Source organism: Cinclus cinclus, chromosome 3, assembly GCF_963662255.1.
Source record: "Cinclus cinclus chromosome 3, bCinCin1.1, whole genome shotgun sequence".
NCBI lineage: Eukaryota > Metazoa > Chordata > Aves > Passeriformes > Cinclidae > Cinclus > Cinclus cinclus.
The window spans coordinates 5,301,779-5,316,739 of record NC_085048.1 but is presented as its reverse complement, the minus strand read 5'-3'; the positions used below and the strand labels follow the sequence as shown (position 1 = coordinate 5,316,739).

General features: G+C 44.6%; 1 protein-coding gene across 5 annotated transcripts in view; it reads right to left on the bottom strand.

Annotated features, from left to right (window-relative positions):
• Nucleotides 1-14,961, bottom strand: part of RUNX2 (RUNX family transcription factor 2) — a 149,861-nt gene that overhangs the window by 84,193 nt on the left and 50,707 nt on the right. For 2 of the 5 annotated variants that reach the window (XM_062489628.1, XM_062489629.1), the window contains exon 1: nt 6,796-7,095. In XM_062489628.1, the coding sequence (XP_062345612.1) occupies nt 6,796-7,095 (300 nt within the window). Of the gene's footprint in view, nt 1-6,795; nt 7,096-14,961 lie in introns of those variants that run through there. The other 3 variants (XM_062489630.1, XM_062489626.1, XM_062489625.1) reach the window with 3 other exon arrangements.

The following is a 14,961-nucleotide window of genomic DNA, read 5'->3' as shown; positions in this document are numbered from 1 at the left end:
CTCCGTTTCTCAGAGCTTCTTCATTGTTGCATTTCTTCAGAAACGCTCAACATCCTTATGTTGAGTGCACGCTTTAATGCTTTCTGAGGGACAACTTTGTTCTTAGCAAGCAGGGAGCAGCGAGAGAACAGGAGGCAAGGCTTGTATCTGTAGATTACACATGGGAAAACATTTAGAATGGAAAGCTAGAAATTAGTATTAGCAGCCTTATCACCTAGATTCATTTCTGTTCTGGTTGTACCCATCACCCTGATCCCTGAGCTCCTCAGACTTCAAGCCAGAGAGATCCGTGCATCCACCCATCCCAGGAGTGGCACTCGGGGCACCAACAGGCAAAGACAGCAGGCAAAGCTCTACGCCCAACACGCTCTACAATGGAGTACTTCATGGCTGGAATTCAAACTCCTCCTGTGCAATATAAAACAAAGCTGTATTTCCTTGCAGGCATGCAAATTTTCATAGTGCTTGCAAGAGTTGCATGTGGTTAGTGCTGATACCTCCCTCAAATTCCAGGATGGGTGAACAGAAGATATCAAAGTATTTAATTTCTCCTTATGTTCCAGCTACCTGATAGTCTCCCTTTCATGCTTCAGTAGTTGCGCAGTGCTCCAACATCTGATTAAATAAATGTCATGGAGCAGACAGCTTCTGATTTGAAAACACCAGGAATGCCTACAGTGTTAGTGCTCTGTGGCTTCTTAAAGCAAAAATAAAGTTAAACAGGAATGCTAAGTTACTAGGAAGAAAATATACACACAGGGGGAAAAGGTCCACAAAAGTATTAATAAAATAACCTCCTTTTCCCCAGTTGGCTAATTCTGATGCTGAAAATAAATTTATAACAAGAAGAGATTCAGAAATATTTCATGGCTGAGCCAGAACTTGAAAAAATACCTTAAGCTACAAAGTCTCTCCCCTTGCAGTTACTAGGAATTTACATGGTGAGATATGAGTTTTTGTATTATTCAGAGTAATTTATTCTGTCTCCTGAAATATATAATACATTTTGTCATATGGCCTTCCTGAAATGTCTTTTCCATAAATGATCCTGGCTGAAACAAATAATTGCAGGTTGCAGGTGATATTAATTCAGTGGAAAGAATGAGGAGTCTGGATATGTAGGGAGAGCATTATGTGGTCCAGTGAACTGTACAATGTTTCTCTAAAACAATAAAGAGGAATTACAGTCATATAGAAATAGGTCACATTACCGAAAACTATAGCTTATTTTATTTAAAATAAATATTGAAGAGAAAGAAGCAAGTGAAGCTTAAATGCTGTTTGAAAAGAATTTACATGCTTTTCTTTCTTTGCATAAAACACCAGGTAATACCACCCAAAACTAAAAGCTAAGTTTTGCCACTAACTACTGTGAGGTCTTAATGTATCAAAGATTTTACTTTAAAGTCATATGAAAGTCCCTGAACATAAAAACAGAGGAACCACCACTGTGGCTAAGATCTGAGGTCCCAATAACTCTCTGTCTTGGGTCTGGCAGCAACCAGGTCTGACAGCTTAAAAGTCAGGTGTAAGGAATAATAAACAATAATCAAATAACAAATAATAATCTGGTAAACAGATTAAAAAGCTGACTCTAACTATTAACAAATGGATACTGGCTGTGAAGCATGGGGTTTGAGACTACTTATGAACCACTCCCTTCCCAGTCTGCAACAGACCACGTTATCTCTGGACACTATTGTCATGCCCATCAGCATCCCAGGGAGTTGCACCCAATGCCTTTCATACCTCACAAAACAGCAACAAAAAAATTACATTAACTCCAGAAATGCAAAGCACCTGAGAGTGCAGCAGGAAGCACAAAGCTGCCAGGAGCCTGGGAAGAGGCAGCAAGGTGCTTGAATCCTCAGCTCACCTCTTTCTCCCCAGGTACCGCAGAGCATGGACAGGCAGAGCCATCACAGCCCTGTCTCAGTCCCAAAACCAGGTACAGCTTATAACACCTGGCAGGAGGGAGCAAAATCCCTTAAGAGGTTCAGCTCTGTCCTCTGATGCTTTTCAGAACTTTCCTTCCTGCCCTTTCCACTCGATGTCAGTTCAATTTGTCATCTTAGCCACCAGCCCAGAGCTGAGAATGTTGCTGCCGTCGCTGAGCAATCACAACTTATCGAGAGCTGCATCTTGGATGCAGTATCACTCTTCATCTCCATCAGAGAGGACCAAAGGACAAGACAAACTGAAATCACAGATGAAAATAAAAACTTCGGTTCATAAAATAAAGCCCTATAACATGGGACGCTCCCCTGCAACAGGAGTAAAAGACTTATACTTTCTTACTTTGATACTTTCTTGCCACAAGCCAGCCTAAGGCTATTGCACAGGTACAGAAGCGCTGGGTAGAAGAAAGCTCCGCAAAACAAGTTTGAAACCTGAAGAAGTACCTGTCATTTTGAGACTTTTCAAAAGTAATTCTACATACTGAAAGACTGTTGGATAAATCCTGATCTGGCAATTTTATGCCATGTATCAATACAAAATTAATTACATATTCTTAGAAAGAGGACTGTAAATGCACTGTGAAATGAATAAGGACTGGGTTAACGATTAAAGATTTGAAGTAGCCACAGTGCACATTCCTTACCTATCCTTTAATACTCAATATCTCTACTATTTCAACATCTTTATTCTCCATATTAAACTCCCTACATATTTTGCTACTTTTTTCCTTTTTTTTCTTTCTCTTTCAACTGGAGCTCAAAAAGGTACATGAATCTCCAAAACAAAACCAAACCAATTCTTATGAATTGAAAATAACTATGTGTTTTTTGCATAACACAATTCTGGTTAGGCAACCTGTTTGCCCAGTTTCGGTCCAGTGGGATTTGAACTGGCCAAAGTATGTAGCCTGAAGACGGAAGTTATAAGCACAAAGCAAAATTCCTATACAAAAGCAGGTACTCAGACTTTCTGCAGAGTAAAATGCTTGTCTGAAAAAAAAAAAAAGGCCAACACTAGTGTACATGCTAACTAGTTCCTCTCAAACATTGATATCTGCCACTTCAAAAGCTTCCTTGCAAAATACTGAATTCAAACAGCCTCTGAATGTAAAATCTTTTGTATTGAGAATGCTTTTCCCAGACATTGCCAAAAGAGCATCTGATAATATTAAAAATATTTCAGTGTCCTGTAACTTAAAACAGAATAACTGATTTGCGCTACTTTTTGTTTCAAATCTACATCTGGGCTGACAATTTATACAGCAGGTTTCAGCTTGAAGCTATTTAAAACAGCTGAGTTATAAACTCCTAAAATTGGGGTTTGGAGGGAAATGCTGACAGACCCTGAACTACTGTGGTGCTACCGGGGAAATGTTTTAGACTCCATATCCCATTTTCCCCCCTGCCTTTAGGTCCACTAACACTCTCTGCTGCTATTAGCATCATACAGAAGTCATTTCTAACATGGCAATCTGGGTCTTTATGATTTGCAGTAAAAAATCCCACAGAGGGGCCAAATTCTGATGACTCGACTCAAAGTATTGCTGGCTACTGAGATTAAGAAGTGAATATGATTTGGGCCTGGCTGCACAATATGCATTTATTTTACTCTGAATATTAATAGATAGAGCAGTATTAACAAGTACTCATCTAATACTCTTCCCCACAAAACCAGACTGCATTAACAATCTTCTTAGTGAGCGCACGACAGGGACTCCCTCCCCAGCGTGTGCAAATATTAATACTTAAAATTCAAACCTAATGCTAAGCCAACACTATTTCAAACAATTATAATCAAACCCAGCACTGTTTATAACATACTTCCTCTCCTGCATATGATTTATATCTGTTTTTTTAAATTAAAACAGTGCTATATCCAGCGTACGTTTTTGCTCGAGATCGCTGCGAGAGAATTATGACACACTTAACACACCACTCAAAACATTATCATCAACATACTATTTATTGCCAATAAAACTTCACAAAGTGTGTTGTCTGTGAGCTATTTCATTTTCAAGTTATTGTTTAGCTGAGATTTCTATAGCTCATATCTGTCTCTTTTTCCCTTTCAGAGCTGATTCCTGTTCTGTTGTAACACAATCAAGTGTTTCACTGTATGACATATGCAGCTCCTTTGGTCTAAAACTAATGGGCGGCTTCATGCAAGTTGCATTTGAAAAATGAAATAGATTTTTTTAAAATGTCATAAGTATTTCAAGTGAATTTCAAATTAATTTACTGGTAAAGAAAGGCATATATAATTTAGGCATTTTTTAAAAAGTGCATATTGTATATGAAAACACAGCTGCACCCACAGCAGCTGGGTGCAAGGGGCAACATGTGTCTCTGATGAATCTGAAAATCAGTCATATCTGCATCTCCATGTCAGCAAACACAGGACCCACATATAAGACTCATATAAATACATATATATGAACACAAAAAGATTGGGGAATAATCTAATCCTTTGTCTGCCTTTTTAACACATGTAAGCGTTCTTATTGTAATAATATTCTAAATACTTTAATGTTTAGTTTAGATCTTTCCCTTATTCTAATGAGATGCGACCGCATCCTTTGAATTGCTGTGAGGTAGGAGAAGGCTCAGACACCTCAAATGAGAACAGCAACGTGAGCACGATAATGCAACAGCTCCCGCATCCCTGCTTTAAAGAGTAACTAAAACACCAACTCAATCTAGCGCTCAATTAAATTATAATCACAATCCTCTGAAAGATCCTCCTCCTTACCCCGCAGCCCCTCTGAATCAGAATCACTGATACACATGTAGACAGCCTCTGAGTGCTACACCAAGCCATGAAGTCAAAAGACACCCCGTTTTCTTGCCATTTCTGCGCAGCCCGACCATCGTGTCCTGCACAAGCAGGCCCTGTGCAAAGGGTTCCTCCCGCAATTCCAGCCTCTCCAAGCTGTTCCCGCACACAGGAGCACTTCAGCCAAGCCTCACCCGCACACCCGTAACATCCTCAAAGCAAACCTCCATCGTTAAAACCACTCACTTTACCAGGGCCTTATTTAACCACTTGCACTATTTCTTCCTGGACAAACGGCCATGATAACATGGCTGGAAGTCGGGAAACACCAGAAAAAGGCAATGTTCTGGAACGCACTGGGTGAGACCGTTTCCCAACTTTTCTGTCTTTTCAGGGCTTTCCAGGTGTGCTATTTTTCACAGGAAAATGTTGAGACCCTCTCGGGGCCACTGCACCTCACTCTGACCCACGGCCCGCTCAGGAAGGCACCTGGGGACACCCCAGCCATTTCCCCCTCCCTATCAAAAGCCACGGGAAAGGAAAACTCCAGGGGGAACACTTGGAAATATTGCTAGAGGAGGAAAAGGGCTTGCTTTAAAGCACGCAATTACTGTTGTTATTATTACAGGTTTTTTTTTTTTTTTTCTAAAATCGTTTCCTCTCATTAGCGCACCGTGGGGATAGAGACAGAAAATTAAAAGCAGCATCCCCAGTGCAGAGCGGGGTGGGATTTATTATGGAAATGCAAGACCCTGCCAAGGAGGGCGTCTCTGGGCAGCCACTTCCTCGGTTGTCCACCAGGAGAAGTGAAGGGGCCCCGTGACCCCCCCGTCCAGGTGCTCTGTGTCCCCCTTTCCCAGCCCCATCTCTGTTGGAGGGCAAAGCCCCCATCCCACTGTGCCACTCCAGCCTGACCCTCGGACTCCAGCCGAGCCCCCCTCCCCCCCTCCCCAACTCCCCGGACGCTTCAGAGCCACCCCAAAGCCTCCAGACCCGCTCCCGGGAGCTGAGAGGAAAATGGGGCACCCCCGTGGGTCAGGGACTGGTTTCTCGAGGCGGAGGGCTGCCACACTGAGCTCCGACCGAGGCTGAATCCCTCCTTCCCCAGGGAGGGAAAGCAGGTTTCTTCAAAAAAAGCTCAGAGAGAGAGACTGTGGGGAACAGGGGGTGTCTGTCTCCCGGGGGGATGCTGAGGGCGCGCAGAGTGTTCCTGGGCTGCGGGCTGGGCATGCCGGCAGTGCCCCACGGGGATGGAGATAACGGGATGGCTCCGGAGGTGCGGGACGTGCGGGGGGGAGCAGAGCAGGGGGACACCGGGGGCACAGCGAGGGTGAGGGGGGCAGGGCAGGGGGGCACCGGGGGCACGGGAAGCAGCAGCAAGACGGGGGGCACGGCAGACACTGCAGGACCGGGAGAGGGGGGTGAGAGGCACTGAGGGGGCTGCACTCCGCGACATCGCGGGACGGGGGCACAGGAGGCACAGCGGGACGGTGACAGGACACAGAAGCCACTGCAAACACTTGGGGAGTGGGGGAGAATACAGAAGTCATTGAAGGACTGGGGGGTCAGAGAAGCACCCCCGAGCCCCGCGGGGGCACAGGAGGAGTTGCAGGATGGGGGTGCACGGGAAGCATTGCAGGGCTGAGGGTGTAGGGGGGGCACAGGAGGCACTGCAGCCCAGGGACCACCGGAGACATTGGGGGGACGGGGGAGTCGGCGGCACAGAAACCCCTGCGGGCCGCTGGGGCACTGAGATGCTGCGGGGGGGGGGGGGGGGGGGGGAACACACAGAAACCCCTGCGGGCCAGGGGAGGACACAAAAGTCCCTGCGGGCCGCGGGGCACAGAAGACACTTGAAGGAAGGGGCTGGGGTCTGGAACTGCGGGACACACACAGAGAAATCCCTGCGGGCTGCGGGGCACAGAAGCTCCTGCAGGACGGGGATCACCGGAGACACTGCGGGCCGGGTTGCGGGGGGGGCACAGGAGCCCCTGCAGGAGGAAGGGCAGGGGGCGCGGGGGGAGCATCCCGGGCCGCGGCGGCTGCGGGAGGGGGGTGTCTCACCTTGAACGCCACCGGGAGGGTCTTGTTGCAGCGCCAGTGCGAGGGCAGGACGGAGCAGAGGAAGTTGGGGCTGTCGGTGCGGACCAGCTCGGCGGGGTGGTCAGCGATGATCTCCACCATGGTGCGGTTATCGTGGGGGCGCAGCCGGGGCACGGCGGCCGCCGCGTCCTGTTGCTGCTGCTGCTGCTGCTGCTGCTGGGCTACCACCACCGGACTGACCTCGCTCATCTTGCCGGGCTGCAGGCTGCTGGAGGGGGGGCTGAACCTCCGGCTGGTGCTGGGATCTACGGGAATACGCATCACAACAGCCACAAGTTAGCGAATTGGGGGGCGGGGGGGGGGGAAGAGCGGTAGGGGGATCGCTGGTAGAGGAGGCGTGTAGTGGGGGGTGGGGGTTGTAAAAAAAAAAATCTAGCGAAAAAAGGGGTGAATGAAAAAGTGGAGGGTGAGGATAAGGGGCAAAAAAGTAAAATAGGCAAAAAATAGGGAAAAAAAAGGAGCGGATTAAACGCACGAAAAAAAAAATCTCAGTCTGTTTTTGTTTTGTTTTGTTTTGTTTTTTGTTTGTTTGTTTGGCTTTTTTTTAAGAAAGATGGACGGGGTGAGGGATGATGCCGGTCTGGGGGCTCCTGCAGCCTGGAGCAGCGAGGAGTCAGAGGCTGGCGGTGGGTCCGGGGCTGCCCCTCTCAGCACAGCCCGGCTGGAAACTGCATGGTCCCGGCTTCTGCCCAGCTGCAAAGCGCTGCTGCTTCTCCTCCTCCTTCCTTCCTTCTTTCTCGCACAGTCTCTCTGCTCTTTTCCCTCCTTCTAGCCACCGCTTCTTCCCTCAAGTGCTCGAGTTTCTTCCCTTTTTTCTTCCCCTTCCTCCCCGTCTTCTTTTCCTTTTCGGATTTTCCAAAGATTGTCTTGGGAGAAGTAGAACTCGCTGCTGGTTCAGCTTCCTGGGCTGCTGCTGCTGGTGGCCGCCAGAATCGTAGCGTAACTCAGCCCCGGAGAGGAGCGGAGAGGAGAGGAGAGGGGGGGTTCAGGGGAACGTCCCGGTTTCCTCCGAAGAAATCTTCCTCCTCCGGACACACACAGAGAAAAAAAAAAAAAAAAAATAGAAAGAGGGAAAAAAAAAAAAAAAAAGAAGGAGCAAACAAAAAGCCTCGCTGGGACAGAGGCGAGGAGCCGCTGGGTTCCCCCGCTTATTGCCTTTGGCTTCAGGAAGCGGGAGCTCGGGAAGGGGCTTGGGAAAATTGGCTCCCCCCTCCAAAAAAAAAAAAAAAAAAAAAAAAAAAAAAGGCGCTCCCGAAGCGATTTCGGCGGGGAAACAAAGTTACTGGGTTTTTGGGGTGAAGAGGAAAGTCACCGGGCTGATAATTAAAACAGACTTTTTCTCTAGTTCCTTTCGGAACATCAGGACTTAAGAAGAGTTGAACTTTCAGATTCCCAGAGAAAAAGAAACGGGGATCATAGTTGAGAAAAAAAACAAAACAATCAACACAACAATAAAACACCCCTCCTTAGACTGATTTCTAAAATGTGACCAAGCAAATTCTAGGAAAAGGCAGCCTGGGTGCAGCCCGGTCCTTCACATGAAGTCGCTGCTGGATCCAAGTCCGTTGAGTTGAATAGGCGAACAAAAATCTTGGGTTTTTTTCCTCCCTTGATGAACAACAGCAGCATAAAAAATCATTAAAATGTTTTGTTTGAGTTATTTTTCTTTCTGCAAAATCAGGTTAAAAATAATAATTATGAAAAAAAGCAACCAAAAGTTACAAACTTCTATTGGGTCCCGAGAAGTTGAGGTCGGGGAAGATGAAGGAGCCGGAAAAAAAATAACAAACCCATGCCACAGTTTTTTTGTCCTGAATGTGGTTTTTGGAGGCTGGGATTTCTAATGATTAGGTTTTTGTGGTTTATATATACAGGACTCTCTGGCTAAGACGATCATTATGCTGATGAGAGTCAGCAGCACGTGGTGCTTCAGTCCTCAGACTTTTGCAGCCTTCAAAATAAATAAACCAATGTGCATCCCCCCCAGGAAGAGAATCTCTCACCCACGGGGAGAGGGACACGGATGGGGGGGAGCAGGAGACGGTCTCCGATCTCCACTTCTCTCCGGGTTTTTTCCATTAACACTTTGGGCTTGTTTGTTTAAATTTAAAAAAAAAAAAATCTTGTTTGCAAAGAAAAAAAAAAGTAAGAATAATCTGGTGCCAAAGAGTTTTTTGCTAAGTCTCCGGTACTCTAAAGCCTAAACCATTTCCTTGAATGAATGAAAGCTATAAAACCCCCTTCAGACTATTAAGGTAAAAGGAGTCTGGTTTGTTTTCGCCCTTAAAAAAAAAAAAAAAAGGGCAGATCTTATTAGAAACCATTTACATACCCAATAGTATGAAAGTGTCACCGCCTCCCCGCGCAGATAACAGCCTATCACAACCCGCCCTCTAATTTCTAAGGCTTTACTCCGACTTGCTACTTCCACCTTCTTGTGAAAAGTCGGCGCTGCGTGCGTGCTCCTTGCTCGCCGCCTGTGTGTGACTCGGGGCGCTGTGCGTGTGTCTGTCTGCGCCGGGGGGTGCAGGGGATGTGGCCTTTTCCAAGAGCCCTTCCGAGCCCCGAGCCCGGCACCCGGCCCAGCCGGACCCTGCTCCAAAGCCGGGCAGAGCTGGGCCGGCGGAGCGGCCCGCATAGCCGGGCTCGGGCTGTGTGTCCGTGTGCGGCTGCTGGAGCTGCGGACACCTCCGGGGCTCTTTCTGCACCCGCGGAGCCTCCGCGCCCTCCTCCTGCCGGGCGGCACCGCTGCCCTCGGTCTCTGCCCCCCGGGACAAAGCCCGGCTGTGCCCGGGGAAGGTGCTGCAGAGGCGGCCGCGGCTCCTGCCCCGCTCGGCTCCGGAGCAGAGAACAACCCGCAAGCTCCGCCGATCGGTCACAGGGGAGAGCTCTCGCTCCGCGCACCGCGGCTGCGGCCCGGCTCCGCGCCCGCCGTGCGCCCACCCAGCCCCGGCTTCGCAGCCATCCCTGCATCCATCCATCCATCCATCCGTCTGTCCGTCCGTCCGTCCGTCCGTCCCTGCATCCATCCATCCCTCCATCCCTCCCTCCGCTCCTTTCCCACGCTTCCCGCGGGGAGCGGCACCCCGGGCCCACTGCCTCGCAGGGATCTGTGCCCTCCGCTTTTTTATTTCCTCAAGGTGGGATTTTTATTTTCTTTAATTTTTTCTCTTTTTTTTTTTTTTTTTTTTTGTCTCTTTTCTCGGCCCAAGGTTAGAAGGGCTCTGGAAGTTTTCTATCCTGCTGAGAAAACACCGTCCATGTGGATAATGCTGCAAACCCCTCCCGAGTTCCCCCTGCTTCTCCCGAAAACCACAGGGATCTGCTTTTCCCCAAAAGTGGCCACAGGCGTTTCCAAGGCACAATTAACTCATCACCTATATGGACTAGTATATATGCAGAAGTTCTGGTTTGCTGTGGTTGTGATACAGAAAGTACATTTTTTCATACTTATTTTGGCAAAATATTTTTGTCCATAGATCCTTTTGGCTTCCTTCCCCCCTTCTTTAGTTGGCTCTAATACATTCCCAAAGAGCCATTCCAAAGGCGCTAGAAAGAAGGCAAAGAGTTGTTTTATATCCAAATGCTATATAGGCCTGACAATCATGATTTATTTCATTTCAAACAAGAAGATACGTTTCCACTTTTAATTAGTCACACTAAAAATTTTACAGTCACCTCTCTTCCTACTAAAATAAAATAAAAACTTAATTAGGATAAACTAAAATAAGTCATTGGAAGCTACCAGTTTAAGGTCACTCAAAATAGTCCAGGGTTATTTATAATGTCGAAATAAAATTTTCCACTGAGTGCCCTAACAAAGTTTCAGGTATCTGGCACAGCTGATTTTCAGTCTCTGTGCAAAAATATCTTTCTGCTGAACATTTACACATTTAACAGGAACTTACTACAGTCTGGAACAGATCATGGCTCAGAGCTCTAGAATTTTATTTAAATGGTTATGGACAAATTAATAAAAGTACCAGTAATGTTTATGGACCTACATAAAAGCTGGATGGGATTTTTCAGAAGAAGTCGTTCATGTTATGATATATATATAATCTGGAGCATTGGCTTGGATTTGGCTGGAGTGGAGAGCAACCCTGCTGCTCTGCTTTCCTCGGATTTTATTTCAGAACTTCTCGGAATTTTAGCACTGGTTGCAAAATGGGTCATATTTTAAGATCTCAGAGAATTGTAGGAGGTTGGTGAAAAAATGTGCTTGTGCTGCAAGTTATATCTCAACAAACACCTTCAGATCCACTTTACAATATTGAATTTTCATTGGTATGGCTGTGCTTGCTGCAATTTAAATTATCTTTTAGCTTTTTCACTTTTAACTGTGTTATGAATACAGTCATAATTTGACTGCTTTTGTACAAAAAGGTAATGTTTTAAAGAGCACTGAGTTTGTTTACCATCACATTCCTAAAACACAGGCCCGGTATGGTCCTGTTATAAGTACTGGGTGCTCAAGATAAAAAATAATTATCAGATATGAAAGATTCTAACCTGGATGATGTTCCCAAAATAAATAGTTTCAATGCCAGTTTGCTGGGCTGGAATGTGCTGCAAATACGATGAATACAGAATTTATTTTGAGCCTCTCTGTGTATGTAAATAGCCTTTGTGAAATGGGAATAAATGAATGGGTTCACTGGGTTTGTTATTGTATTTGATATTTTTAGCTGGAGCAACTACAGCAATGTCAGCAATTATTACTATAGTGAAAGAATTGCCAATATTCTTGTTTCCAACATCTACCTTCCCGAAGTTTTTTATTCACTCATGTAAGTGTGCATCGAGCCAAAATATGTGAACTTAAGTAAACTTAATGCTAGAGCAGGTTTTGCCCGAACTTCCATTCATTTCAGTAGGGGCGAGATAAGCTCCAGTGTCTCTTGGCAGTGCTTTACTTTCGCTTTGGTTGGAAGTTGACTGTTTGCCCAGCTATTCTTTGCTTTTTCTTAAGTATGATAAATAGTAACTCTAGATTAGCACGTTATTCGGTCTGCTAAGTAGGCGTGTGGTAATGAGTTCTGTAACAGTAGCATTCTTACTCAGACTATGGACTACTATGGTTTGTTTAACTACTGTGTCCCTACCCCACTGATTTACAGCCCAGATAAAAGAAGATTGTTTGTGCCCTGAAATTAGTTGAAAGCAATGAATATTTTAGCAGCATGCAGTGTTTTTTAGCATTTATAGTCCCTGATAGAAACAAAAGCATAAAGATTTTATATATAGGCTAGAAAGGGATTGCATTAAAATAATGAACTAGAGAATTTTACTTTCATCCCCAGCATTTTCAGTAGGAAGTGAGGGCTAAGAGCTGAGACTCTTGTGTTCTGTCTCGGGATTTGATGCTGAATGCTCTGGGATCTTAGATAAGACTTTTAGCAAGTTTTTCTACGGTATAGAATAAAGTCCTAACTACTACGCATATACATTTTGAGATAGGAAAAATATGCGTTAAGCTCTTCAGAGGTCCAAAGATGAGCAGGGCTTGGCATCTAGTAATACCAGGAAAAACAATTTGGAAATCTGGTAGGAAACATGCCCTGTCCCTGGTGAAAAACTGTTGGCTTTTCCATGGCACACAGCAAAACATGGACTGTACAAACAACAAAGTAAACAATTACTGCTTCTATATTTTTCCTAAATGATGTATTTTCTGCTTCTCTAACAAGCAGGGACTGCAAGCTTAGGTGTGGGACCTACTGTAGAGTTTTCCCATTTCCCTCCCTGTCTGCAGCCTCTTATGCACCATTAGGATTGCACGTATTTCATAGAGGTTTAAAGCAGCAAATGACAATGTCATCATCGTGATGAGGAAGAAATGTTGGCCTACTTGTCATCTTGTAACGGTGTTGGAAAGAGAAAGTATGGCCTGTGCTTTCTGGCACTAAAAACCTGAACATGTAGTAGGATTAGAAAAATGTATGGCCTGTCCTTCTCAAATATTTTTTCTTTTTTGTGGCAAAATGCAAACTAAAAATTAGCTGTAGGAAATTTCTAGGGTCCTCATAGTTAGGGAAAAACTGCAATTTTTCATGGCAATACCGGCTTTGTCCCTTTCCATTAATTCTCCTTCCAGCTTCAGTTTAAATAATTTCAGAGTGAGGAAAAGTTTTTTTTTCTTTCCCCTTGGATGAATTCAGATGAAATCAGTATGTTGTGTTAGATATATAAAGGCTAAAAAATGATAACTTAAATTTATTTTTTTTCCTTATTTCAGCATATGTAAAAGCAGCATGAGCCAGAAACTTCACAGTTATTTTTTCTGTTGACCTTAGCAAAAACTGGTTCTCTTGACTAACTGTGGGGAATGTGGGTGATACAGCTGTAATTAAAAGGATTTATACATCTGGAACCTTGCAGAGTCCCTAAATTTTGCATGCTGTTTTTTAAGAGTCTAATGAAGTGCTGTCTGGCCAGATACAGACTCCATAAAGCTCATGCAGGAGATACTACAAGATGTAAGTCAGTCTCGAGTGGGAGAGGGGTTTTTAGTGTTTCTAACCACAAGCACAACACCAGATCCTCGCATTTACTCTCTCAGTGTTGCAATGGTGATGACTCCCATTGTAAATCTATTTTCAATAGCATGGATGGAAGGAAAAAAATTATTTGTTAGTAACACAAGACTTGAAGCTGAAGCATTAGAAAAACACTGAGTAGTGACAGGCTTTTTCTAAAAAGGATAAAAATAGAAAACTATGAAAGAGATGGTGCAGTCTACAGGAGTGAAATTGAAGGAAACATATGGTAATGACAAATGTTTAACAAGCATAATAGCAAAGCAAACCAATGCTCTGAGGACCATAAAAACTTTTTTTGCCTTTTCTTTCCTGAAAATTCACTCAGGTTGGACCAGGGCATCAAGAATAATCATATTTATGGTGTGACATAATGTAATCCTGAAAATGCTGAGCATACATCTTAGCAGAAATATGTGTGTGCCCCACCTCAGGTGTGGCCTTCAGCCCTTGAGTGTGGGGGCAGAACAGGAGCAATTCCTTTAAGTGGATTGTTGCGGATTTGGCAACCAAATCACAGGAGACAGCAGTGCCAGTCCCAAAACAAGCCACAAGAACAGGTGACAAAACATCAGACAAAACAGGAATGATTCTCTCTAGTAATAGAAGACAAAGATCTGGCAGAAAAAATGTTATAGGTGAAGCTGCCAGCAGTATCTGCAGTTAAGCTTGTCTACCACTTTCCAGTATAAGACGTTGTTTTTACTCACATAATGTTGCCAATTTTTAGCTGTTCAGGATGATCTTTTCAATCCTGAGTCTGCCTCAAGCTGAAATTTTTTGGAAACTTGCAGCAGAAATACTTTTGCTGCTTTTCTAAGATCGACATTAAGAGAAAACACATTGTTTCACAACATTTTAAGATTTCAGCCCAATATCTAGTTCAGAGCTGGGATGGGAAGTTTTACTGAGTAGGAGAGGAATAAGGAGGAAAAAGCAGATAAGTTCATTTTGTTGTCCCTGACCAAAAGGATCCACCCGAACTTGGCTGAGTTAGAAGCTGCTGAAAATTGTTGAGGTTTTTCTTGCGCGTGCTCAGTGCAGACGGAGGAGCTGGCAACTGAATTTTGCAAAGCCTCCATAGCACCACTGGGCTTGCTAGACTGGATTGGACCTGCAGTCAGTCAAGTCTGACCAATATTGTCCCTGACAGTAGGCTGCACTGTTTTAGAGGAAAGGATAAGAAACTCTTGAGTCAGCAGATAGAGATGGGATCTATTCCTCCTTTAAGGTCCCATCTTAGTTAATAGTAGCTTATAAAAAATATAATCAGAATGACTGTCAGCAGTTCAGTTTTAAATTGTATACTTCAGAAGTCTATAATTCAACCATAAAAATTCCTTACTGGCTGAAATCTGGCTTATACTCTTAGTTCAGAAGTCAAAGTTCTCTACAGATTTTTTTCAGTAGTCTGTTTTGAAGTGACAGAAAAAGTAGTCACGTACAAATTCTGGACATTTCTTTCACAACACACTTCATCATTCAGTTATGATAAGCATGACAAGTTCTAAACTATTTGTTTCAAATGTCAGGGCCTAGAAGGATGAAGAATAATTAAAATCTTCACTATTAACAGTGGACATTCAAA